Below are 27,879 nucleotides of genomic sequence, written 5' to 3'. Positions count from 1 at the left end.
CAGATACATACAGTACAAGTGTGAACAGTGCAAAAATAGAGAACATTGAAAAATGAGGTAAATACTTTTTTTTTACTGCACTGCATTACTGCAGAAAGATGAAAGTAATTAAGAATATAAACTCCATACAAAAGATACTTCCAAAAAAAATAAATTACACAATACTGTCAGTAATTACAGTAACATGAACACAAGGTTTATTCAAAATACCAATCATAATGTATTAATGTTATTATTATTATTAGTCATTAAATATGCCAAATATGTGAATAAAAACTCATTTTGCAAATATATAAAATTCCAAAAACCCACTGGTTACTGGGAGAAACAGCACAGGATCACAGTGGATTGTGGGTAATACCCTGTACTAAACTGTTGTCTGTTTCGGACTTGCAAAAAAGGGAGATTATGTACCCCTCAACCCAGGACCTCTACTGTTTGATGTCTTTTTTTTAGGTCTGTTCTGATCATTCAACAAGATCCCTTGCAGAGTTCCAGGATGAGAATCATACAGAAGAGACTTAACTTCAGCCTGTCCTCTAAACATCTTGTGGTTAATGTAGGAAAATGTTTTAATCTTAAAACCTCACTAACATCTGTAATTTCCCAGTGAAGATCCTTGGAGATTATCTGGTCTCTTAAGTAATCCTTCTCATGTTCTCCTCCAGGCAGAATCTCAACATCTCCAGTAGATTTAAACTTCTTTCATTACATGTCAGATAGTAATTGCTTTAAGCTAATGCAGGGTTTTCTAAAGCAGTCCTTATTGACTCTCGCCCTGTTTTGCAGCTCGTAACTCAGTCTATCAGATTAATACAGATGGTACCAGATGGACTATCCAATCTCATTACTTCATTATTGATGTATAGAAGGAGGAGATGAAAGTCCATCAGCACTTCAGAGTGGGTTTGAGAGTATTGATCTTGTACAGGAAGTGATGCCATGCACACAGTTATACAGAAAGCATGTTTACAGATTTGAGCAATAAGAAGCTGAACAAAGCGTCACCATGTAGAATCCCAGTGTGAAAAGTAGATGGTGTTTATCTTCACTGCTCCTCATCTTACAATTCAATGTGTATTAGAATCAGAAGCTGTAGAAGAGATCAGACATGATCAGATGTTTTAGTCACCTATCAGACTCAACACAATCAAAACCACTATAAACACACACACACACACACGGGAACAATGATAGAACATTTTACATGATTCATTGTTCACTGAAGAACGCTGATACAGATGAAGTTCTGCTAATAAGCAGTTCTGATTCTACAATAAGACACCACTGCATGTGTGTGTAATGTGTGCACATGTGGGTAATGTGTGCACGTGTGTGTAATGTATGCATGTGTGTGCAATGTGTGCATGTGTGTGTGTTTAGGTGTGACTGTGTATAAAGCAACAGCAAGTTACTTTAGTACCTTGGTTACATTGTGGCTTCATCTGTAGCTCTTTGAGCAGTTTTACTCCTGATTCTCCTGCATCAGTCAATCAGTTGCAGTTCTCTCAGACGTGATGATGGATTTGATTTCAGAGCTGAAGCCAGAGCAGTAAAACCTTCATCTGTAATACTGCAGCTCCACAACCTGCAGAAGAAAATCATTTAATAAAAATCATACATCATCTTCTCCCACCTCCTTCTCCTCCATCTCCATTCAGATCCACAATCAGACATCATCACTGAGAAATCTTCAACATGTAAAACTATTCTATTATATTAATTATAGTGTTTTATCTTGTGTGGGGAAAATGAGTAAAATATCAAACTCCTACACACATCAATAACAGTTTCTGTATGAATGATCTTCTGTATCTACAGTGTGAAAGTAAAGATCTTACCTCAGTATCTCCAGTTCACAGTGTGAATTCTCCAGTCCAGCAGAGAGCAGCTTCACTCCTGAATCATTCAGTTTATTGTTACTCAGGTTCAGATGTTTCAGACTGGAGGAGTTTAAACTGAGAACTGAGGACAGAACTTCACAACTTTCCTCTGTTAGATTACAATCAACCAACCTGGAGAGAAATAATCAGATCAATCAGACACAGTATAAGTAAAAAATATCTTCTTATCAGTCACAAACACAAAATCATAATTCAGCTCAGCAACATTTAAAATAAACCTTAGAGAAAACATGTTTATTGGGTCGCTTTTAATTAATTGGTTAAATACTTTCAAAACAGATCTTCTGTATCTACAGTGTGAAAGTGAAGATCTTACCCTAGTTTCTCCAGTTTACAGTGTGGATTCTCCAGTCCAGCAGAGAGCAGCTTCACTCCTGAATCCTTCAGTTTATTGTAACTCAGTTTCAGAACTTTCAGACTGGAGGAGTTTAAACTGAGAACTGAGGACAGAACTTCACAACTTTCCTCTGTTAGATTACAACACCACAACCTGGAGAGAAATAATCAGATCAATCAGAGAAATGAAAGACGTCACCCTGCAGCAGTAGGTAGAATCCAAGTAGCAGATCTGATAATATTACCCAGACTGCAGTGCAGATGAAAGTAAAAGCAGTTGAATTGAGGATGCCAAATCAGCAATCATTGCAACATGGGTTTAAAATTATGATTTAGATAGAAATTATGATAGGATTCCACATTTTAAAGGTTTTCAGAGATCAAATGTGGAATCCTTAGTGGACAGATCTTTGTTAGTTGATAGTGGTGGATTTATTGTTTACATTTTAAGCTTAGCTTGCTACAGTATCTCACAAAAGTGAGTACACATTTCTGCAAATATTTAATTATATCTTTTCATGGGACAACACTATAGAAATGAAACTTGGATATAACTTAGAGTAGTCAGTGTACAGCTTGTATAGCAGTGTAGATTTACTGTCTTCTGAAAATAACTCAACACACAGCCATTAATGTCTAAATAGCTGGCAACACAAGTGAGTACACCCCACAGTGAACATGTCCAAATTGTCAAATGTCAATATTTTGTGTGACAACCATTATTATCCAGCACTGCCTTAACCCTCCTGGACATGGAATTCACCAGAGCTGCACAGGTTGCTACTGGAATCCTCTTCCACTCCTCAATGATGACATCACGGAGCTGGTGGATGTTAGACACCTTGAACTCCTCCACCTTCCACTTGAGGATGCGCCACAGGTGCTCAATTGGGTTTAGTCCATCACCTTTACCTTCAGCTTCCTCAGCAAGGCAGTTGTCATCTTGGAGGTGTGTTTGGGGTCGTTATCGTGTTGGAAAACTGCCATGCGGCCCAGTTTCCAAAGGGAGGGGATCATGCTCTGCTTCAGAATGTCACAGTACATGTTGGAATTCATGTTTCCCTCAATGAACCGCAGCTCCCCAGTGCCAGCAACACTCATGCAGCCCAAGACCATGATGCTACCACCACCATGCTTGACTGTAGGCAAGATACAGTTGTCTTGATGTTGCTCACCAGGGCGCCGCTACACATGCTGGACACCATCTGAGCCAAACAAGTTTATCTTGGTCTCGTCAGACCACAGGGCATTCCAGTAATCCATGTTCTTGGACTGCTTGTCTTCAGCAAACTGTTTGCTGGCTTTCTTGTGCGTCAGGTTCCTTCTGGGATGACGGTCATGCAAACCAAGTTGATGCAGTGTGCCGCGTATGGTCTGAGCACTGACAGGCTGACCTCCCACGTCTTCAACCTCTGCAGCAATGCTGGCAGCACTCATGTGCCTATTTTTTAAAGCCAACCTCTGGATATGACAATGAACACATGGACTCAACTTCTTTGGTCGACCCTGGCGAAGCCTGTTCCGAGTGAAACCTGTCCTGGAAAACCGCTGTATGACCTTGGCCACCATGCTGTAGCTCAGTTTCAGGGCGTTAGCAATCTTCCTATTGCCTAGGCCATCTTTGTGGAGAGCAACAATTCTATTTCTCACATCCTCAGAGAGTTCTTTGCCATGAGGTGCCATGTTGAATATCCAGTGGCCAGTATGAAAGAATTGTACATAAAACACCAAATTTAACAGCCCTGCTCCCCATTCACACCTGGGACCTTGACACATGACACCAGGGAGGGACAACAACACATTTGGGCACAATTTGGACATGTTCACTGTGGGGTGTACTCACTTGTGTTGCCAGCTTTTTAGACATTAATGGCTGTGTGTTGAGTTATTCTTAGATTAGTCAGTGTACAGCTTGTATAGCAGTATAGATTTACTAAGTTATATCCAAGTTTCATTTCTATAGTGTTGTCCCATGAAAACATATAATAAACTAGTTGCAGAAATGTGAGGGGTGTACACACTTTTGTGACATACTGTAACAGTGCACTGAACAAATAAGGTTAACCACCATCTGAGATTGAATATTAGTTCAGAGTGTGAAGGTGAAGATCTTACCACAGTATCTCCAGTTTACAGTGTGGATTCTCCAGTCCAGCAGAGAGCAGCTTCACTCCTGAATCCTTCAGATCATTATAACTCAGGTTTAGATCTTTCAGACTGGAGGAGTTTGAACTGAGAGCTGAGGACAGAACTCCACAACTTTCATCTGTTAGATTACAATCAACCAACCTGGAGAGAAATAATCAGATCAATCAAAGAAATGAAAGATGTCACCCTGCAGTAGTACGTAGAAACCAAGTACCAGATCTGATAATATTTCCCAGACTTCATTGTAGATGAAAGTCAAAGCAGTTAAATTGATGATGCTGAATCAGCAATCATTCCAACGTGAGTGTAAAATGTGATTTCAGACTTTGGATTCCACATTTTAAAGGCTTTCAGAGATCAAATGTGGAATCCTCAGAAGATCTTTGTTAGTTGATAGTGGTGGATTTATTGTTTACATTCTAAGCTTAGCTTGCTAACAGTGCACTGAACAAATAAGTAAGCTTAAGTAAGCTAGTGAGCTGCACTGAACAATCATGTTAAGATGTGAAGACCTATGACTAATCCCATACGACAACTGCTAAGGTTGTTTTTTATTAAATCGATGCTTCAGAGTGGAACAGATCTTCTGCATCTAAAAATCTTACCTCAGTATCTCCAGTTTACAGTGTGGATTCTCCAGTCCAGCAGAGAGCAGCTTCACTCCTGAATCCTTCAGTTTATTGTAACTCAGGTTCAGATGTTTCAGACTGGAGTTTACACTGAGAACTGAGGACAGAACTTCACAACTTTCCTCTGTTAGATCACAATCCCACAACCTGGACAGAAATAACCAGATCAATCAGGCACAGTATGAGTAAAAATATTTTCCCATCAGTCACAAATACAGAATCATAATTTCAGCTCTAAGCAACGTTTAAATTGCACCATGAAAAAAACATGTCTTTTGTTTTCTTCTTTATTAATCTGTTGTAATTTCGAAACAGTTTTTTGTATCTACAGTGTAAAAGTGAAGATCTTACTCCAGTTTCTCCAGTTTACAGTGTGGATTCTCCAGTCCAGCAGAGAGCAGCTTCACTCCTGAATCCTTCAGTTCATTGTAACTCAGGTTCAGATGTTTCAGACTGGAGGAGTTTAAACTGAGAACTGAGGACAGAACTTCACAACTTTCCTCTGTTAGATTACAATCCCACAACCTGGAGAGTTAATTAGAAATAATTAGATCAATCAGAGAAATAAAAGACGTCACCCTGCACCAGTAGGTGGAATGCGAGTAGCCGATTTGATATTACACAGACTGCAGCAGATGAATCAACCAACAACAGGACTGCTCCACTAACTATTTTCAAATGGGATGGAGTGTTAATCCAAAATGGTGAAGGTGGAACTATAGCCTTGTTACAGCTGAGATTTAATACAATATGACCAATACAATTTACAAATGTAGTAATGCTTCATAATCAGACAATAGTCTCAGACTCAGACAGTAATCAAGTTACTCACTCTCAGTCACTTTCTTAACCGCTTATCCAATCAGGGTCACAGGGTGTGTAATCCTACAGCCTACATGCTTAGCCCATCCCAGTTTTTTTAATTGGCGCAAGGCACACATTAACAGCCCGAACTGCATGTTTTTGGACTGTGGGAGGAACCCGGGTGGAAACTGGGGGGGAAACCACACAGACACGGGGAGAACTCCGCACATAAAGAACGGAGTTCTGGACTGCCCCACCTGGGGATCGAACCCAGGACCATAACTGAGGCCAACCCTGCTTAGCTTCTGAGATCGGATGAGATCAGGCATTCCCAAGGTGGTGTGGTCATAAGCCAAAGTCAAAGTAGCTTACTGTACATTTCTACAATGGTTGTGTACAGAGATTTGCATGTTCACCCATGTGTGTATGAGTGTTCTTCTTAGGGTACCTCCATTTATTTTATTTATTTAGATGTTTGCCATGAATATAGAGAAAGGTTATATTCACAGCAGGAAGGGTAGGTAAGTTACCTTCATTTTCTTATCCATATGTGTGTCACCAGTGCATGTTCCTACTATCATTGACTGATTGATTGGTTGATTGATTTACTTTATTGATCCCCGAAGGCAAATTGCAGTGTAGCAGCAGCAATTACAATTATTACAAACATCTAACAAACATCACACAACAACATTACAATGGGGTAGGAAGAATAAGAATTAAGATATAAAATCTACAAAATATAAAAAGAAAAATAGAATATTGACGTAGTGTGGCAGTAGTTTAAAGCTTGAGAGTCCGAAGCTTGAGAGTCCGAACTAGTAAGCCTAAATTTAAATGGTAAACCCAAGGCAGTGTAGTAAAAGCAGTTGTCCTGATATAGTTTGCCTTACGTTGTTTTAACTCAGGGGTGTCCAAACTTTTTTCTAGGAGGGCCAGATTTGATAATGTGAAAGTGCCCGAGGGCCAACAGTCCCTGATGACATTATTTTAAACAATAAAATATGCAGGCCGCTCAGGTGGTGCAGCGGTAAAGTACGCTAGCTCACCAGAGTTGGGGCTTTGAATACATTGTATCGAACCTCAGCTCTGCCTTTCCAACTGGGCTGAGCGGCAGTATGAACAACGATTGGCTGTTGTTCAGGGTTAGAGGGTAAGAAAGTTGGATCATAGGTTCCTAATAACTGGTGCAACTGCAGCCCCTGCTAGCTGACTGATGGCGCCTGCACAGGGCTGAGGAATAATGCTGATGGGGGTGTGGCCCTCCATACACAGTGCCCGTCAAGTATATGAACTCGACTCGTGCAGGTGCACTATCTGTATTGACTGTATGTGCCGGAGGGGGTGTATTTCAGTTGAGAGGCATCCTCAGTCAGCGGTGAAGGGTCGAATCAGTATAGAGGAGCAATCAGGGTAATTGGACACAACTAGACTGGGGGATAAAAAATGGGGGGAAAAAGAGGGGATATATAAAACAATAAAATATGCATATAATATGCTGTTATTTAATCATTTCATTTTCTTACAGCGAACAACAACCAAATGTAAGCATTCAGGTGCCAAACATGGTTTGGGTTTAAACTATAACAATGCATGGCTACCTTTGGAGTATTTCCTGGCATACATAAACATAGGACAAAAGAGAAAAGAAGATGTTCATATTGAACAATCCTTGCCACTGTGCTTAAGTTATCTGGCTAACTCAGAAATCATGCTTTTCAAAATATTGTGATCTAATATTGTGCATCAATAAAACATCAAAACACAGATAAGATTATTTCATAGATCTATTAAGAAAACTTTTAATACTGTGTTGTGCAGAAACAAGACTGGGAAATACTGTTCTAAATGACCATTTAAACATCTATAAATACCTGAAACAATCAAGTTATCAGACAATATCTATACTTTGTAAATCAAGTTATTTACTGCTATAAAAAAGTTCAATTGTGTTAATAAATACGGTCCATGTGAACACTTAGTCAATATAAATGATTGTAGCACGGCTATCCCAGAAATAAAATTAACCGACAACGCCACCCCTTAGTTTAAACCTGGAGATAACTCCAGTCCAAACCAATAAATACACCGTCACAAAGAGAAATCAATATGACGTTCTTTATTATAACACTAAGTAGCAAAGTGTACTAAAAACAATAAGATCGCCACTTGGATTAGTATTAATAATTTAGTGTATAAAAGCAACCCCAGTAGTCCACCTCTAGCCAGAACTATTAATGTGTGCTATACTATTACTAACCATATTGAGTACCCAAAATACACTCCAATCACAAAGTATTCCATTACACTTCAACCTTTAAGTCCAACACTGCAAGACCACTACACAATTGGACATTCAATGTAATTATAGTGAACAATTCCCACACGCTTTAAAACTAGTCTGGCTGGGGTAAGACTATTACTGGAGCCGCTTACTCCTCTGGAAGTGGCTTTACACTGGTACAATTTTAAAAGAACCACATTAAAAATGTGGTTACCTACGTATAAAAAATTACAAAATACAAAAGAAAACACACATAAAACAAAGAAAACTGGCAGAAAAGAACAGCGGCTGACGCTCTACATTCACTCCAGCACTCTACAATAAACAAACAAAGACACAAAACAATACTTTAGAGCCTAGCTAAACACGTTAAGAATATTTTATCGTTCATGCTCTATGCTCAAATACATTTTAATGTTATAATGCTACTACAAGCACATAACTTAATCGCTGTTTAAATGCCTTTAATGTTACAGTTCATTGGTGCACTAAAACAAACGAGTCCCAGTCGTATTCACTTCACTCCGAATTAACACGAGGCAATATGAAGTATATCCACTGCTAGTTGCGTCACGCACACACACTGTGAAAATACATATAACCCGTTTAACGGCTAATAACATTCTCAACTATAAAATCGCCAGCCAAAATCCCACAAATTACCTCTGTAGAAAACGTTCACCACAACTGGCCACCACATCCAAGTACCTACGAGGTAAATAATAATAACGCTTTGTTATCGCTCCACACGAACGGTAACAACAAGCAAATCTATTAAAACCAAATCAAATTTCCCGCCTACATACCTGGTACTCTCGGCGTCTCACCCACTACCCTCAGCAGAGCGTGGTATACGCCATTACTTTTTACTCGTTGGCTTTATACTCTCACCAGGACTCAACACTGCCCCCAACGACAGGGCCACTCGCTACATATTAGATACAGATGTGTTTTTAAAAAACTACAAACATCACAAATATAAATCGTGATTACCATGGCTGGATTACTGACCGGGCCAGTGGGGCCAGCGCCCAGGGGCCCTTGAGGTCAGGGGGCCCCGGGGTGGCCCTGGCCCAAAACATTTTGCGATGCCTATCAACATTTATGATACAATATATTTTTATTTCCGAGGGCCCTCCATTTTAAGGATCCTCTGACTATTAGGGACTTTGACCCCAGGGCCTCTTGGGGGCCTTAGCCATGCTTTTGGGGCCCCTAGCCATGCTAATTATTGACAGGCTGTTTAATGTATTAATTTATTTATGTTTTTGGAGGGGGGGGGGGGGGGGGGGGGGGGGGGCATGCGGGGTGGGTGGCCTGGGCAACTCTTTGCCCAGGGGCCCAGACTATCCTTAATCCGTCCTTGGTGATTACAACCATGTGATTGAAGAACCTGAATAAACTGCAGAGATGAAACATCACGCAGCAAACGGGTTTGGAAATACTCGTTACAGCGAATGCGTGATTTCATTCATCTTTTCATTGGTCATTTTGATATGCGCTGCTATGGACAGACGGAGATTTATACCCACAATCAACAAAAAAGTAAAAACCGCTAAAAGTTTTTAATCAGACAGCGACGGAATATATATTTTTTCTGTTTCACTGTGCTGGCGGGCCACAAGTAATGTAATTTAAGACGGAAGGCACGGGCCGGATAGAAGGCCGGACTTTGGACATGCCTGTTTTAACTGAACTAGATAGTGTTTGGTCATTAAAGCAGGGTGCTTTTAGACTATTAGATCGAGTAGCAGTTTACAATGGAGAAACTACTCATTGCATACACTGCCAAGCATGGTTCAAGTGGATTATTTGAAGAGATTGAGAATACTGTGGATGAGCCCTATGAGTGAGCTAGGTCCCAGTTTGAAATGATCCTAAAATGCCCAAAAAAAAAAAAAAAAAAAAAGAATGTTGCTAATGCACTTCATGCCATTTTTGCCTAGGAAGAGGTTAAGGGAAGTTGAGTCAGAGAGAAATGCTCTTGAAACAGAGAACACAATGCTTCATTCTTCATTCAGTGAACATATTATGTCTATGAAAAACTACGAAGCAGGTGAAACTATTTTGAAGAACAAAACAGTACAGCTAAAAGGAGATATTTCAGCCTGTAAGGCAGACAATCATAGACTTGCATCATCTATTGAAAAGTTACTGAATGATCTACAGCAATCTAGAGATGTTTGCCAGTTTATGCTAAAACATACAGCAAGCAAAACTATTTTGAAGGATGAAATTGTGCAGAAATTTCAGCTTGTAGGGCAGACAATCACAGGCTTGCATCATCGGTAGAAAAGTTATCAAATGTTCTGCAGCAATCTAGAGCTGCATGCCAGCTAAAATGTACATCAGTCCCACCAACAATAAACTCTAGAACACCTTTCAGCCAGATCTCAAACCAGACACATTTTCCGAGTACAGTAGAAAGGAACCCCTGTTGAGATGAAGCTTCTCTGTCACAGAACAGCTATGATCATCACTCCCAGCATACTGTGAGGTTCCCTATGGCACCACTGCATTCATCCACAGCGCTTCGCCCCGGTAAGGAAGAAAACAGTACAGTCACAACTACTATTGTCCGAGCTCTAAATCCCACTGAATTAGAATCATTGGAAAATTTGACCCATGATCCTTTAGATTTCATAGGTAGTTTGGAACAACACATAGACATTCACAGGTTAACAGATGCAGATGCTTGTGTTATTTTGATTATGTGTCTTCCCCCTACTCTTGCCAAAGCTCTCTTGGATAAGGTCAAAAATAAAATTGCTAACAAGGGTGAGAGAAAACAGGCATTGTTAGAGGTTCTGGGAGTGAGAGTCGTTAACTGGGAAAAGATTACGCAGGTTAGGATGACAAAGGGAGAGCATCCTATTGCATTCTCAGAGAGACTCATGGATGCCTTTGTAACCTATAGTGGCATTACTGACATTACAACACAGGATCATAGATTTACAGTGGTGCCAAAAAGTATTTAGTCAGCCACTGATTGTGCAGGTTCTCCTACTTAGAAAGATGAGAGAGGTCTGTAATTTTCATCATAGGTACACTTCAACTATGAGAGACAAAATGAGAAAAAAAAAATCCAGGAAATCACATTGTAGGATTTTTTAAGAATTTATTTGTAAATTATGGTGGAAAATAAGTATTTGGTCACCCACAAACAAGCAAGATTTCTGGCTCTCACAGACCTGTAACTTCTTCTTTAAGAAGCTCTTCTGTCCTCCACTCGTTACCTGTATTAATGGCACCTGTTTGACCTCGTTATCTGTATAAAAGACACCTGTCCACAGCCTCAAACAGTCAGACTCCAAACTCAACCATGGCCAAGACCAAAGAGCTGTCGAAGGACACCAGGAAGAAAATTGTAGAGCTGCACCAGGCTGGGAAGAGTGAATCTACACTGCTCAACTGTGGGAGCAATTGTAAGAAAATGGAAGACACACAAGACCATTGATAATCTCCCTCGATCTGGGACCCCACGCAAGATCTCATCCCGTGGGGTCAAAATGATCATGAGAACGATGAGCAAAAATCCCAGAACTACACGGAGGGACCTGATGAATGACCTGCAGAGAGCTGGGACCAAAGTAACAAAGGCTACCATCAGTAACACACTACGCCGAGAGGGACTCAAATCCTGCAGTGCCAGGCGTGTCCCCCTGCTTAAGCCAGTACATGTCCAGGCCCGTCTGAAGTTTGCCAGAGAGCATATGGATGATCCAGAAGAGGATTGGGAGAATATCATGTGGTCAGATGAAACCAAAATGGAACTTTTTGGTAAAAACTCAACTCGTCGTGTTTGGAGGAAGCAGAATGCTGAGTTGCATCACATACCTACTGTGAAGCATGGGGGTGGACACATCATGCTTTGGGGCTGTTTTTCTGCAAAGGGGACAGGACGACTGATCCGTGTTAAGGGAAGAATGAACGGGGCCATGTATCATGAGATTTTAAGCCAAAACCTCCTTCCATCAGTGAGAGCATTGAAGATGGAACGTGGCTGGGTCTTCCAGCATGACAATGATCCCAAACACACCGCTCGGGCAACGAAGGAGTGGCTCTGTAAAAAGCATTTCAAGGTCCTGGAGTGGCCTAGCCAGTCTCCAGACCTCAACCCCATAGAAAATTTGTGGAGGGAGTTGAAAGTCCGTGTTGCCCAGCGACAGCCCCAAAACATCACTGCTCTAGAGGAGATCTGCATGGAGGAATGGGCCAAAATACCAGCTACAGTGTGTGCAAACCTGGTGAAGACTTACAGGAAACGTTTGACCTCTGTCATTGCCAACAAAGGTTATGTTACAAAGTATTGAGTTGAACTTTTGTTATTGACCAAATACTTATTTTCCACCAAAATTTACAAATAAATTCTTTAAAAATCCTACAATATGATTTCCTGGATTTTTTTTTCTCATTTTGTCTCTCATAGTTGAAGTGTACCTATGATGAAAATTACAGACCTCTCTCATCTTTCTAAGTAGGAGAACTTGCACAATCAGTGGCTGACTAAATACTTTTTGGCCCCACTGTAAGTCAGCTTTGGTTAGCCAAAAGGACATTTTTACCCGCGCGGCCATAGCAATGCATGTGACACATACTGTACATCTACGTATGAGGAAATTATTGCTAAAATGACTCAGTTTTACAATAGCAATACTGGTGCCAGGAAATCTATCAGTGGTAAACCTTCCTATCAGAATATAGCCAGAAAACATGTTTCATGGAAGAATGAAGGCCGGGTAGCTAGAAAGGTTAATGAGAGACCACCACCCTATAATCCTAATGCAAACATAGTTTGCTATTCATGTGATAAAGAAGGACATATTGCCAGAGAATGCAAATCCATGTCCAGACAAGTATCTCCAAAGGTGTCCCCTTACTCACAGGTTAATATTGTAGCGACCCACTGCTGTAGACGAGAAGGACCCAGAAGGACTCGCGGCTGTGGTATTAAGATCTACCGTGACCATGTTCTTCGGCACTGGAAATGGGCTGGCTACGAGAGAAATGCATCATCGGCTATGGGCTTTGCAGCTATTAGCTTTGAGCATGTTGTATGAATGTGTGTGTGTGTGAATGGGTGTTTGACAACATGTTCACAGAAAGAGCAATTTCCTATCCCAGCTTCGTCTTCGATGCCGTAGAAACGCTACAATATAAAGCTCAATGAATTGCAGGCAGCAATGTCCAGAACGACAACCAGCTCCTCAGTCCGGTGTGGTGACAAGACCATATACTGGAGTTTTGATCAACAACATCCAATGGGTCCACATTCCAGTCTTGGTGAACCTGACAGCATGGTCTCCAGAAATAGATAAACGATGCCAAGAAGTAAGCATGACTGGGATGTACAAGGATCTACTAACCACAGCATTCCTGAAATACCATAGTGCTGTAGCAACCAGCTCCCCATCACACCAGCCTGCAGATGAACTTCAGACCCCATACTCACAGAGAACATCCTATCGGCGGAAACTGTTGGGGCTCATGGATAGTATTCTGGGAGCTACTGGAACAGGTTTGGGAATATCTAACTGGATCAGCGCTGAGAAGCTAAAACAGAATAAACTTAAAGTCCTTATAGGTGAGCAAGTGTTACAGATGGATGCCTATTTACAAGAAGGGCTAAAGGAGGAAAAGGAGACCGTACAAGATATTCACACCATTGCTACAACCTTGTCTGTTATTTCTCACAGCATTAAGGGAGCTTTTAACCACATGCAAAAGGAATTATACTGTGCACAGTTTGCCTCAATAAAGTATCAAGAGATCTCCTGCATTCTACAGGACGTGTTGGCGGAGAGGGTTCCAGGAACTCTTTTCACTGAAGAGGTGGTCATGAAATGGTTTGGATTTTTAACACCTCCTCCGGTGATTTAAAGACTTTCATGAACAAACTAGACAAATGTAGGTTGCCCATTCCTTATAGTTACATTTTACAAATGGCTAGGGTCTCTTCTCATCCTCTTCCAGCTAGATTTTACAGTCCACTAGACTATGGCCTTTAATGGAGGGAATTAATTTACCTTTTACCCCTCACAAAGGGAAATCATCAAAACCCAACACTGAAACACCACCAATACAGATCCTGAGGTGGTGGAATGAGACTGTGATCAATAACCCGAAAAACAAATCATGGGCTTGTTCAGCGGGTAACAGTTTTCAGCGGTTCGGTTGTTTTATGAGACAAATGTATGCAATGCTTTTAACTGTTTCTATACCTGTCTTCCAAAGAGAGCAGGTCTTTCAGAGAGTGGTTAAGGTTGATAGTATAGGACTGTTGTGACAAGACTCCTTTTGGCTTCCTCTGTGAATGTGATGCTGTAGAAAAGCAATCCTTTTGTGGAGACTTAAATATGAGTGATACAACCTGTGAAATTCGCTTGACACACATACACAATAACTTTACCAAGGTAGTTGTTCAGGGGAATAAGGCATGTGTTACCACTCCGTACAAACATTTCTCCATTTATGCTAATGGTAGTCTGGAAGTAACTAATACCACTTCATTATGTATTACACCAAATTCAGCTTGTTCTGTAGGAAATCTTTGTTTCCCCTATGTTAACCTAACTGAACAAAGTGTTTATGCTAATCCAGAAGAAGAGCTAGGGTTTGTTGAGGACATTCCTGACTTTGACTTTCAGTTACCAAACCTAGATACTATGCTTATGTCTTTAATGCAAAGGAAAGACAACCACATCATCAAAGCCTCCCAGGATCTTAGCGCAAAGGACAACAATTTGATTAGACAAATGCATGATGGTGATATGGATATTGCGGTTTCTGGTTTAACATGGGAACTGACCTTCAAAACTGCAGTTTGTGTGTGTATTATTCTTATATTGTGCCAATGTGTAATGTTTCGCAGTATGTGGTCCATGTTGAAACGCCACATTTGAACTTTCTCAAACACTTCAGTTAGGCATTCCCCTTGGATGTGATGGTTTTTGAAAAAAAAATCGGTGGGTTGATTATTTGGTTGGTTTTTTTTTTTGTTTGTTTGTTTTGTCCATGTAAAGGAAAAATTATGATGGTTTTGCCAGTTGAGAGAGTGAGTACCAGTGTGTTTTGAGGCACTTCTCCATAGACTTCTCAAGGCCAATGAGGGGCAACCTAAGGCAGGAGGGTGTTGACCACTGAGTGCCACTCAAGGCAGGTGTGTGTGGTAAGCAGTTGTGATGCTTCAGGGTCAAAAGGATCAAAGGGGCGACTGTAAGAATTACAGCATGGACCCAAGGATGACTAGCTTTACCTAACTGCACTCAATGGCATTGTTATCATAATCAAATGTATAAACCAGGATGTCTCTTCCTGGAGTTGGGGTGACCACCTGGCTTAGTTTAGCATATGAAAAGGGAGAACTGGAAGAGCAGAGACAGCTCTCACAGGTTCTAACCAACTTGAAAGGGATTATTATAATATGTAATCAACAGCCATCACAGACAAAGGGAATCGGCCTAGACATGAAAGTGATCAAAGACAATTAGACCAATTAGAATTGAGGTGACAGTTCTATCTTGTCTGCACTGCTTTTGGGTAATACACATCCTTTACAGGAAACCCCTAAAATGGTAACACAGGAAACCCTTATATGGTATTTTCAAATGTATACAGCGGGGAAAATAAGTATTGAACATTCAACATTTTTCTCAGTAAATATATTTCTGATGGGGCTTTTGTCATGAAATTTTCACAAGATGTTGGAAACAACCTCAGTAATCCACACATACAAAGAAATTTAAACAAATAAGTCCATAAATGAAGTCATGTGTAATAAAGGTGAATGACACAGGTAAAAAGTATGGAACACGCTTACTGAAATTTATTTAATACTTGGTAGAAAAGCCTTTGTTGGTAATGACAGCTTCAAGGCGCCTTCTGTATGGAGAAACTAGTTGCATGCATTGTTCAGGTGTGATTTTGGCCCATTCTTTCACACAAACTGTCTTCAAATCTTGAAGGTTCTGGGGGCCTCTTCTATGAACTCTGATCTTCATTTCTTTCTATAGATTTTCAATTGGATTCAAGTCAGGTGATTGACTGGGCCTTTATAGCAGCTTTATTTTCTTTCTCTGAAACCACTTGAGAGTTTCCTTGGCTGTGTGTTTGGGATCATTGTCTTGCTGAAATGTCCACCCTCGTGTCATCTTCAGCATTCTGGTAGATGGCAGCAGATTCTTATCAGGAATGTCTCGGTACATTTCTCCATTCATCCTTTCTTCAATTATACACTGCTCAAAAAAATAAAGGGAACACTAAAATAACACATCCTAGATCTCAATGAATGAAATATTCCAGTTAAAAATCTTTATTCATTACATAGTGGAATGCGTTGAGAACAAAATAACATAAAAATGATCAATGTAAATCAAAATTATTATCCCATGGAGGTCGTGATTTAGAATCATACTCAAAATCAAAGTGGAAAATCAAATGACAGGCTGATCCAACTTCAGTGGAAATTACTCAAGACAAGTTAAAATGAGGCTCAGTAGTGTGTGTGGCCTCCACGTGCCTGTATGACCTCCCTACAACGCCTGGGCATGCTCAGAAGTTGCTCAGGTAGTGCAGCTCATCAAGGATGGCACATCAATGTGAGCTGTGGCAAGAAGGTTTGCTGTGTCTGTCAGCACAGTGTCCAGAGCATGGAGCAGTACACCAGGAGATGTGGAGGGGGCCGTAGGAGGGCAACAACCCAGCAGCAAGACCGCTACCAACAGGAGGAGCAGTGCCAGAGCCCTGCAAAATTACCTCCAGCAGGCCACTAATATCCATGTTTCTGCTCAAACTGTCAGAAACAGACTCGATGAGGGTGGTATGAGGGTCCAACGTCCACAAGTGGGGCTTGTGCTTACAGCCCAACACCGTGCAGGGCGATTGGCATTTGCCACAGAACACCAAGATTGGCAGATTCGCCATTGGCCCCCTGTGCTCTTCACGGATGAGAGCAGGTTCACACTGAGCACGTGACAGATGTGACAGAGTCTGGAGACGCCGTGGAGAATGTTCTGCTGCCTCAACATCCTCCAGCATGACCGGTTTGGCAGTGGGTCAGTAATGGTGTTGAGAGGCATTTCTTTGGAGGGCCGCACAGCCCTCTATGTGCTAACCAGAGGTACCCTGACTGCCATTAGGTACCGGGATGAGATCCTCAGACCCATTGTGAGACCATATGCTGGTGCAGTGGGCCCTGGGTTCCTTCTGATGCATGACAATGCTAGGTCTCATGTGGCTGAAGTGTGTCAGCAGTTCCTGCATGATGAAGGCATTGATGCTATGGACTGGCCTGCCCGTTCCCCAGGCCTGAATCCAATCAAGCACATCTGGGACACCATCCACCAATGCCACGTTGCACCACAGACTGTCCAGGAGTTGACTGATGCTTTAATCCAGGTCTGGGAAGAGATCCCTTAGGAGAACATCCGCCGCCTCATCAGGAGCATGCCCAGGCATTGTAGGGAGGTCATACAGGCACGTGGAGGCCACACACACTACTGAGCCTCATTTTAACTGGTCTTGAGTAATTTCCACTGAAGTTGGATCAGCCTGTCATTTGATTTTCCACTTTGATTTTGAGTATGATTCCAAATCCAGACCTCCATGGGATAATAATTTTGATTTACATTGATCATTTTTATGTTATTTTGTTCTCAACGCATTCCACTATGTGATGAATAAAGATTTTCAACTGGAATATTTCATTCATTGAGATCTAGGATGTGTTATTTTAGTGTTCCCTTTATTTTTTTGAGCAGTGTATAAAGTCAGCACCATATGCTGAGAAACAGCCCCACACCATGATGTTCCCACCTCCAAACTTCACTGTTGGTATGGTATTTTTGGGGTGATGTGCAGTGCCATTTCTCATTCAAACATGGTGTGTGCTATGACATCCTAAGAGTTCAATTTTGGTCTCATCTGACCAGACTATATTCTCCCAGTATTTCATAGGCTTGTCCAAATGTTGTGCAGTAAACTGTAAACAAGCTTTAACATGCTTTTTCTTCAGCAATGGAGTCTTGCGCGGTGAGCGTGCATAGAGGCCATGGCGGTTGAGTGCATTGTACTTATACTTTTATTTGAAACAACTGTACCTGCTAATTCCAGGTCTTTCTGAAGCTCTCCGTGGGTGGTCCTTGGCTCTTGGACAACTCTTCTGATTTTTCTTTTGACTCCCCTGTCAGAAATCTTGCGAGGAGCACCTGGTCGTGGCTGGTTTATGGTGAAATGATGTTCTTTCCACTTCCGGATAATGGCCCCAACAATGCTCACTGGAACATTTAGAAGTTTAGAAATACGTCTGTAACCAATACCATCAGTATGTTTTGCAACAATAAGGTTGTAAAGGTCTTGAGAGAGCTCTTTGCTTTTACCCATCACAAGATGCTTCTTATGTGACACCTTGGTAATGAGAAACCTTTTTATAGGCCATCAATTAGGACTAAACTAGTTAATATTAATTTGCACTGATAGGGGCAGGATTGCTTTCTAAATACTGACAGATTTCAGCTGATGTTTTGGCTTTCCATGCCTTTTTGCACCTCCTTTTCTTCATGTGTTCAATACTTTTTCCCTGTGTCATTCCATTTTATTACACATAACTTAATTTATGGACTTATTTGTTTAGATTTCTTTGTATGTGTGGATTACTTAGGTTGTTACTAACATCTTGTGAAAATTTCATGTCAATAGCCCCATCAGAAATATATTTGCTGAGAAAAATGTTGATGCGTTCAATACTTATTTTCCCCGCAGTATATGCTGTGTGTTTCAGTTGAATTGTTCAGTCTAGCTCCACTGTACCCGAGTTACTTTGTGTTTCTTGCTACTGCTTCCTGTAATAAAGATTCACCATTTTCATCAAGTTGGAGAGACGTCCTTCTGTTCCATTTTTCATTACAACTGCCTGGCCAAAAGAAAAGGTCACACACTCTAATATTTGGTTGGACCGCCTTTAGCTTTGATTATGGCACGCATTTGCTGTGGCATCGTTTCCACAAGCTTCTGCAATGTCACAACATTTATTTCTGTACCCCCCGGACTAAAGGCAGTAATAGTAGAACTACAAAGTAGTTAAGTGGAGCTGATAAAATAGACAGTGAGTGTAGAAACAAGGAGGTGATTTTAATGCTATGGCTGATCGGTGTATATTTACCAAAGTTTATTCAACAAAAAACATCCAAACATTTAATCTAAATTACATTTCCATTCCATAATTAAGCATCTGATTATTCTTACATTGTTTTCATTACAGTAAAATGAAAACATGATTACACATCAGTCAGATCAATTCTATACAAGCTATCCTCAGATCTCAGCAAAAGTAAACTAGTGTATTTTACCGCTATATCAGCTGAGCGCCCCGTTCATGCTAACATGAGTGTCTTTATTTAAAAGGAATGTTTATTAATAATGCATTTCTCTCTTTATTACTTGTTATTTGTTTGTCTCTTTATCACATTTAGTCCTGATGTTTTTGAAGCTCTGTGGTTGAATATTTATACAATTTGACCCCAGATTTTATACTCAGACTGCAGGTTAGTAGGTTAGAATTAAGTACTTAGTAGTAGTAGTTAACCTTAATATTTAAGTTTCTAAATTGGATGTTACTTTAAGACACATTTTGAGATCTGACACTTTAATTCTCCACTATCTCACCTTCATGGATTTTAATCATTATAGTTTATGTGATGAATCCTTGAATCAAATGTTTATTAATAAATTACTCACTCAGCTTTTCTCGATTCTTTCACCACTGGCAGCATCTTCAGAAGACCTTCATGTGATGGATAATAACTACTCAAATTGAACTCATCCAGCTCCTGATCTGAGTTCAGCAGCACAAACACCAGAGCCGACCACTGAGCAGGTGAGAGTTCATCGTGATAGACATAACCTCTCCTGTTCAGGTATTGTTGGACTTCCTGCACTAGAGAATCATCGTTCAGTTCATTCAGACAGTGGAACAGATTGATGAATTTCTCGGGAGAGAGATTCACACTGATCTTCTTCTTGATGTACCTGACTGTTTCCTCTTTCTTGTAAGAGTCACTTCCTGTTTGTGGCAGTAGGCCTCTTAAGAGAGTCTGATTGGACTCCAGTGAGAGACCCAGGAGGAAGCGGAGGAAAAGATCCAGGTGTCCATTCTTACTCTGTAAGGCCTTGTCCACTGCACTCTTCAGAAGGTCAGACATAGGGTTTCTAAAGATGTTAAACATTCTGGTATGTTTCTTTACCTGCAGATTTCTGTTTTTGTTGATGAAGGTGAGAAATACATATAAAGCAGCCAGAAACTCCTGAACACTCACGTGCACAAAGCTGAAGACCTGACCCAGGTGCAGCCCAGCCTCTTTTTTGAATATTTGGGTGCAGATTCCTGAGTACAGCAATGTGTTTTTGACATCAATTCCACACTCTGTCAGGTCTTCTTCATAGAAGATCAGGTTTCCTTTCTCCAGCTGTTGAAAGGCCAGTTTTCCCAGTGCCAATATCGTCTCTGTCGTCTGGTGTGGATCAGGCTCAGATTTCCCATGGTACTTTTGTTCCTTGTGTTTTATCTGAAAGATCAGGAAGTGGGTGAACATTTGAGTCAGAGTTTTGGGGATCTCTTTCCCCTCAGATCCATCCAGAATTCTCTCTAGAACAGAGGCTGAGATCCAGCAGAAAACTGGAATGTGACACATGATGTAGAGGCTTCTTGATGACTTTATGTGAGTGATGATTTTACTAGCCAGGTTCTCATCACTGATCCTCTTCCTGAAGTACTCCTCTTTCTGAGGGTCACTGAACCCTCGTACCTCTGTTACCTGGTCTACACACTCAGGAGGGATCAGATTGGCTGCTCCTGGTCGAGTGGTAATCCAGAGGTGAGCAGAGGGAAGCAGGTTCCCCTTGATGAGGTTTGTCAGCAGCACATCCATTTTTACTGACTTTGCTATGTTACACAATCGCTCGTTATTTTGAAAATCTAGAGGAAGTCGACACTCATCCAGACCATCAAAGATGAACAAAACTTTATAAGCATCACAGTCTAATGATGTCAGACCTTTCACTTCTGGGAAAAACTGATGAAGAAGTTCCATCAGACTGAGATTTTTCTGCTTCATCAAGTTCAGCTCTCTAAAAGGAAGTGGAAATATGAAGACGACATCCTGATTTGCTTTTCCTTCAGCCCAGTCCAAAATTAACTTCTGCACCGAGACTGTTTTTCCAATTCCAGCGATTCCTTTAGTCAGCACAGTTCTGATGGACGTGTCTTTAAAAAGGTCGTTGCATTTGATGGGTTTCTCCTGTGCTGCTGGTCTCCTGGATGCCACTTCAATCTGTCTGACCTCATGTTCATTACTGACATCTCCACTCCAACCCTCTGTGATGTAGAGCTCTGTGTAGATCTTATTCAGAAGTGCTGAGCTTCCATGCTGGAAGATTCCTTCACTGATTCTATTACATTTCTCTCTCAGATTGAATTTGAGTTTTTTTTTATACACAGGGCCTAATAGTTCTAATAAACAAACAAAGGTGATCAATATTTTACTGCATGATCAGTGAACACAGTATATAATTTAATATTTGAATTAAAAAAAGATTTTTAATTATATATATTTTTTATTTATAAATATAAACATCTATGATTATAATTGGGTTATTTGTAGAGATGTAGTGACCAATATCATAGTTAGAATTCTCATCTAATATCAAATACCTAGCGCTCATAAAACATTATATAATAAAATATAATGACCAATTACAAGTCTAGATAATTCTAGAACCAAGATGAATATAAAATATTTTTTATCTAATGGTAAAGTAGTAAATACATTATAGTCAAGTTAAAATAGTTAGAACACCCCATGAAAACCTTTGTCTTTTTGAACATATATAAACATATGAACATTTAAGCTTCATTTGAACAGTACAGGGAGATGGAGCTTATACAGTGGGGCCAAAAAGTATTTAGTCAGCCACTGACTGTGCAAGTTCTCCTACTTAGAAAGATGAGAGAGGTCTGTAATTTTCATCATAGGTACACTTCAACTATGAGAGACAAAATGAGAAAAAAAAATCCAGGAAATCAAATTGTAGGATTTTTAAAGAATTTATTTGTAAATTATGGTGGAAAATAAGTATTTGGTCAAAAACAAAAGTTCAACTCAATACTTTGTAACATAACCTTTGTTGGCAATGACAGAGGTCAAACATTTCCTGTAAGTCTTCACCAGGTTTGCACACACTGTAGCTGGTATTTTGGCCCATTCCTCCATGCAGATCTCCTCTAGAGCAGTGATGTTTTGGGGCTGTTGCTGGGCAACACGGACTTTCAACTCCCTCCACAAATTTTCTATGGGGTTGAGGTCTGGAGACTGGCTAGGCCACTCCAGGACCTTGAAATGCTTTTTACGGAGCCACTCCTTCATTGCCCTAGCGGTGTGTTTGGGATCATTGTCATGCTGGAAGACCCAGCCACGTTCCATCTTCAATGCTCTCACTGATGGAAGGAGGTTTTGGCTTAAAATCTCATGATACATGGCCCCGTTCATTCTTCCCTTAACACGGATCAGTCGTCCTGTCCCCTTTGCAGAAAAACAGCCCCAAAGCATGATGTTTCCACCCCCATGCTTCACAGTAGGTATGGGATGCAACTCAGCATTCTGCTTCCTCCAAACACGACGAGTTGAGTTTTTACCAAAAAGTTCCATTTTGGTTTCATCTGACCACATGATATTCTCCCAATCCTCTTCTGGATCATCCATATGCTCTCTGGCAAACTTCAGACGGGCCTGGACATGTACTGGCTTAAGCAGGGGGACACGCCTGGCACTGCAGGATTTGAGTCCCTCTCGGCGTAGTGTGTTACTGATGGTAGCCTTTGTTACTTTGGTCCCAGCTCTCTGCAGGTCATTCATCAGGTCCCTCCGTGTAGTTCTGGGATTTTTGCTCATCGTTCTCATGATCATTTTGACCCACGGGATGGAATCTTGCATGGCGCCCCAGATCGAGGGAGATTATCAATGGTCTTGTATGTCTTCCATTTTCTTACAGTTGCTCCCACAGTTGATTTATTCACACCAACCTGCTTGCCTATTGTAGATTCACTCTTCCCAGCCTGGTGCAGGTCTACAATTTTCTTCCTGGTGTCCTTCGACAGCTCTTTGGTCTTGGCCATGGTTGAGTTTGGAGTCTGACTGTTTGAGGCTGTGGACAGGTGTCTTTTATACAGATAACGAGGTCAAACAGGTGCCATTAATACAGGTAACAAGTGGAGGACAGAAGAGCTTCTTAAAGAAGAAGTTACAGGTCTGTGAGAGCCAGAAATCTTGCTAGTTTGTTATTGACCAAATACTTATTTTATACCATAAATCCTACAATGTGATTTCCTGGATTCTTTTTCTCATTTTGTCTCTCATAGTTGAAGTGTACCTATGATGAAAATTACAGACCTCTCTCATCTTTCTAAGTAGGAGAACTTGCACAATCAGTGGCTGACTAAATACTTTTTGGCCCCACTGTACCAATTAATCAATAAATGGTAATTAATTGTGAGGAAAAAGTTAGGACACCCTATGCCCTAATAGCTGGTATTTCCCCCTTTGACTGAAATAACCTCAATTAGATGTTGCAATAACCATCTACCAGTCTCTGACATCAACTGGGAAAAAGTTTTTCCCACTCCTCCATGCAGAATTTTTTCAGCTGTGTGAAGACCCCACATCATCTCAATAGGATTAAGATCCGGGCTTTGACTTGACAATTCCAGAACTCTCAATTTCTTTATTTTGAGTCATTCCTTGGTGGATTTACTGGAATGTTTTGGGTTGTTGTTTTTATGTTGCATGGTCCACCTCAGCTTCAGCTTCAGTTTTTGAACAGATGGTCTTACATTATCTTTAAGCACCCTCTGATACAGTGAAGCATTAACTGTGGATTCTATAATGGGGAGCTTGCCAGGCCCTGCTGCTGCAAAGCATCCCCAAAACATGACATTTCCACTTCCATGCTTCACAGTTGGTATGAGGTTCTTCTGCTCAAATGCTGTGTTTGGTTTGTGCCAACATGTTTTCTGTTACTGTGCCCTAATAATTCAACTTTGGATTCATTTGTCCAAAGCACATTGTTTCAGAAGTCCTGGTCTTTGTCTACGTGTTTCCCTGGCAAACTTTAGTCTTGCCCTGATGTTTTTTGACAGCAAGGGTTTCTTCCTTGCACACCCCTCATAAAAACCTAACTTGTGCAGTCTCTTTCTGATGGTAAATGCATGTACCTTGACATCAACTATGACAAGAGCTACCGGTAGGTCCTGTGATGACATTGTAGGACTTTATGCACCTTGCATTCTGCTGGGACGGCCTGACCTGGCCATGTTGGCAGTTGTTTTAAATGTTCTCCACTTGTAAATTATTTTCTGGACAGTGGAACGGCTGATTTCTAATTGTTTTGAGATAGATTCAAATCCCTTCCCAGACTCATATGCATCTACAACCTTCTTTCTGAAGGCCTCAGAGAGCTCTTTAGATCTCACCATGGTGATAACACTCACTTCAATAATCAAGAGCAATCCAAATGAATGTCTGAGGTTTAAATAAAACTCCAATGTACTCTAATTACAGTGGGGCCAAAAAATATTTAGTCAGCCACTGATTGTGCAAGTTCTCCTACTTAGAAAGATGAGAGAGGTCTGTAATTTTCATCATAGGTACACTTCAACTATGAGAGACAAAATGAGAAAAAAATATCCAGGAAATCACATTGTAGGATTTTTAAAGAATTTATTTGTAAATTATGGTGGAAAATAAGTATTTGGTCACCCACAAACAAGCAATATTTCTGGCTCTCACAGGCCTGTAACTTCTTCTTTAAGAAGCTCTTCTGTCCTCCACTCGTTACCTGTATTAATGGCACCTGTTTGACCTCGTTATCTGTATAAAAGACACCTGTCCACAGCCTCAAACAGTCAGACTCCAAACTCAACCATGGCCAAGACCAAAGAGCTGTCGAAGGACACCAGGAAGAAAAGTGTAGACCTGCACCAGGCTGGGAAGAGTGAATCTACAATAGGCAAGCAGGTTGGTGTGAATAAATCAACTGTGGGAGCAATTGTAAGAAAATGGAAGACATACAAGACCATTGATAATCTCCCTCGATCTGGGGCTCATCCCGTGGGGTCAAAATAATCATGAGAATGGTGAGCAAAAATGCCAGAACTACACGGAGGGACCTGATGAATGACCTGCAGAGAGCTGGGACCAAAGTAACAAAGTTACCATCAGTAACACACTACGCCGAGAGGGACTCAAATTCTGCAGTTTCAGGCGTGTCCCCCTGCTTAAGCCAGTACATGTCCAGGCCCGTCTGAAGTTTGCCAGAGAGCATATGGATGATCCAGAAGAGGATTGGGAGAATATCATGTGGTCAGATGAAACCAAAATGGAACTTTTTGGTAAAAACTCAACTTGTCGTGTTTGGAGGAAGCAGAATGCTGAGTTGCATCCCATACCTACTGTGAAGCATGGGGGTGGAAACATCATGCTTTGGGGCTGTTTTTCTGCACAGGGGACAGGACGACTGATCTGTGTTAAGGGAAGAATGAACGGGGCCATGTATCGTGAGATTTTAAGCCAAAACCTCCTTCCATCAGTGAGAGCATTGAAGATGGAACGTGGCTGGGTCTTCCAGCAGGACAATGATCCCAAACACACCGCTCGGGCAACGAAGGAGTGGCTCCGCAAAAAGCATTTCAAGGTCCTGGAGTGGCCTAGCCAGTCTCCAGACCTCAACCCCATAGAAAATTTGTGGAGGGAGTTGAAAGTCTGTGTTGCCCAGCGACAGCCCCAAAACATCACTGCTCTAGAGGAGATCTGCATGGAGGAATGGGCCAAAATATCAGCTACAGTGTGTGCAAACCTGGTGAAGACTTACAGGAAACGTTTGGCCTCTGTCATTGCCAACAAAGGTTATGTTAAAAAGTATTGAGTTGAACTTTTGTTTTTGACCAAATACTTATTTTCCACCATAATTTACAATTAAATTCTTTGAAAATCCTACAATGTGATTTCCTGGATTTTTTTTTCATAGTTGAAGTGTACCTATGATGAAAATTACAGACCTCTCTCATCTTTCTAAGTAGGAGAACTTGCACAATCATTATCATTACAGCTGATGTGGTGCACCTGATTCTAATTTTAAACATTTTAAGTAGTAATAAATGTGGGAGTGTCCTAACTTTTACCTCACACTAAATTTCCATTTTTGTTCATTACATTTTACAACTTGAGTGTAAAAATAGTTTTTAAATTTTCTTTTGTTTAGTTATATAAGCTCCATCTCTCAGTACTCTTTAAATGAAGCTGAAATGTTCATATGTTGTCATATGTGGCCTAACTTTTTCACATGTCTGTATTTAGGTCTCTTACTTCTCTGCAGGGTGTTAGCTAGGTCTGTCTGGTTCATGATCTTCAGAACATTCAGTGTGATCTTTAGCGTCCCCTCTCTGAAACTACTCAGATCTTCCACATCCTTCACCTCTTGCTCAGAGCATGCTGGGTAATCTTCATTCAGGAGCTTTTTGAACTTGTTTAGCTCATTCTTTATCATGTTGATGACTATGAGCTCCAGTTCCTGTTGAGAAATTTAGAGAAACAGATCATCACAATAAGCACCATGAGGTAATAAAGATAGATGAGTGATGTGACCACATAAGGAATGATGTAGTTCTAACATTATACTGAAACTAGTTGTTGTGATACATTTATGTGATACATACATGTGTGTGCCACATTGTTTTATTTTCTTCTGCATGTCAAGTTCAGTAAATGAATAAACAGTAAATGTTCATTAAAATGTGCAAGTTCTAAAATAGAATTTCACCTAAACCAGTTTCAACCATTAAAATGTGGAAGGTCTTGTGTTTAATACCCCTAATGAGTCACTTTAACTCCTTATGGCAAAAATAAAGAACATTCAAGCCTGTAAAAAGCATCTAAGGAGGCCTAAATCCAAAATCATCCCTCACAGATTTCATTTAACCAACAGAAAACTAGATTAGCATCATAAATATTATTACACACATACATACAAACCTTGAAAATGGATTCCAGCTGATCTCTGTAAGTAACATTTAATTTCTTCTTTTTTGGTCTGTTAATAAAAAAGACAAATAAGCAATTGTGCATCTTTTCAGTCTTTATTATACAACACAAATAAATATACTGGGGCTGGGGGTTCGGTTAGTGCAGTGGTATAAGGCACTAACACACAATGAGTTTATACTGACCCAGCATCAGTGGAACATCCTCCATCTTTAAATTGACGTGTTTGACCCATTGACAGGTCACTCTTCATGGAGACACAGCTGGGTTCAGGTGAATCTGGTTTCATACCCGCCATCACACTGGGGTACAAGTAAAACCAAACATAAATAAACTATATAAAAAAGCAAAAGAGCACCTGAAAATTTCAGTTCAGAGAAACACCACCAAGGACATGGCAGAGTAATCAGACAATTAGCTTAACTAACAGCTAGTTTAGTTATACAGAACTGAGCATTAGCATGTTTCAACATTCAGTTATTGAAACATAATTTTTATGATTTTTTGGAAGTAAAAACTCTAGAACATTAGATTATACTGACCTCAGATCAGTAGAACATCCTCCATCTTTAAAGCGAAATGGATGTCCCATTGACTGGTCACTCTTCATGGAGACACAGCTGGGTTCAGGTGAATCTGGTCTTGTACCCTCCATCACACTGGGGTACAGGTAAAACCAAACATAAATA

General features: G+C 40.6%; 1 protein-coding gene across 1 annotated transcript; it reads right to left on the bottom strand.

The window, feature by feature from the left end:
* Positions 1–128: 128 nt before the first annotated feature.
* On the bottom strand, positions 129–27,800 carry LOC134328359 (NACHT, LRR and PYD domains-containing protein 3-like). Its single transcript, XM_063009462.1, has 11 exons — positions 27,733–27,800; positions 27,376–27,492; positions 27,182–27,239; positions 26,516–26,720; positions 19,839–21,609; positions 5,369–5,542; positions 4,356–4,529; positions 2,221–2,394; positions 1,842–2,015; positions 1,424–1,588; positions 129–1,093 (listed from the first exon to the last, which is right to left on the bottom strand). The coding sequence occupies exons 1-10, from the start codon at positions 27,798–27,800 to the stop codon at positions 1,486–1,488; spliced, it is 3,018 nt and encodes a 1,005-aa protein (XP_062865532.1). The 3' UTR covers positions 129–1,093; positions 1,424–1,485.
* Positions 27,801–27,879: the final 79 nt, after the last annotated feature.

This window comes from Trichomycterus rosablanca, chromosome 15, assembly GCF_030014385.1.
Source record: "Trichomycterus rosablanca isolate fTriRos1 chromosome 15, fTriRos1.hap1, whole genome shotgun sequence".
Classification (NCBI taxonomy): Eukaryota; Metazoa; Chordata; class Actinopteri; order Siluriformes; family Trichomycteridae; genus Trichomycterus; species Trichomycterus rosablanca.
Note: the sequence above shows the minus strand (reverse complement) of the source record. Positions and strands in the feature narration are given on the sequence as shown.

What these genes read in the sequence shown, in the direction of transcription:
- LOC134328359 (XM_063009462.1), bottom strand. Translation starts at nt 27,800, where the DNA reads ATGAAGAGTGACCAGTCAATGGGACATCCATTTCGCTTTAAAGATGGA. An exon ending in AGCTAACACCCTGCAGAGAA is followed by an intron (nt 21,610 to 26,515) that starts GTAAGAGACCTA and finishes TTTGTTTATTAG; the next exon opens with AACTATTAGGCCCTGTGTAT. An exon ending in AAAGAATCGAGAAAAGCTGA is followed by an intron (nt 5,543 to 19,838) that starts GTGAGTAATTTA and finishes TTAACTCTCCAG; the next exon opens with GTTGTGGGATTGTAATCTAA.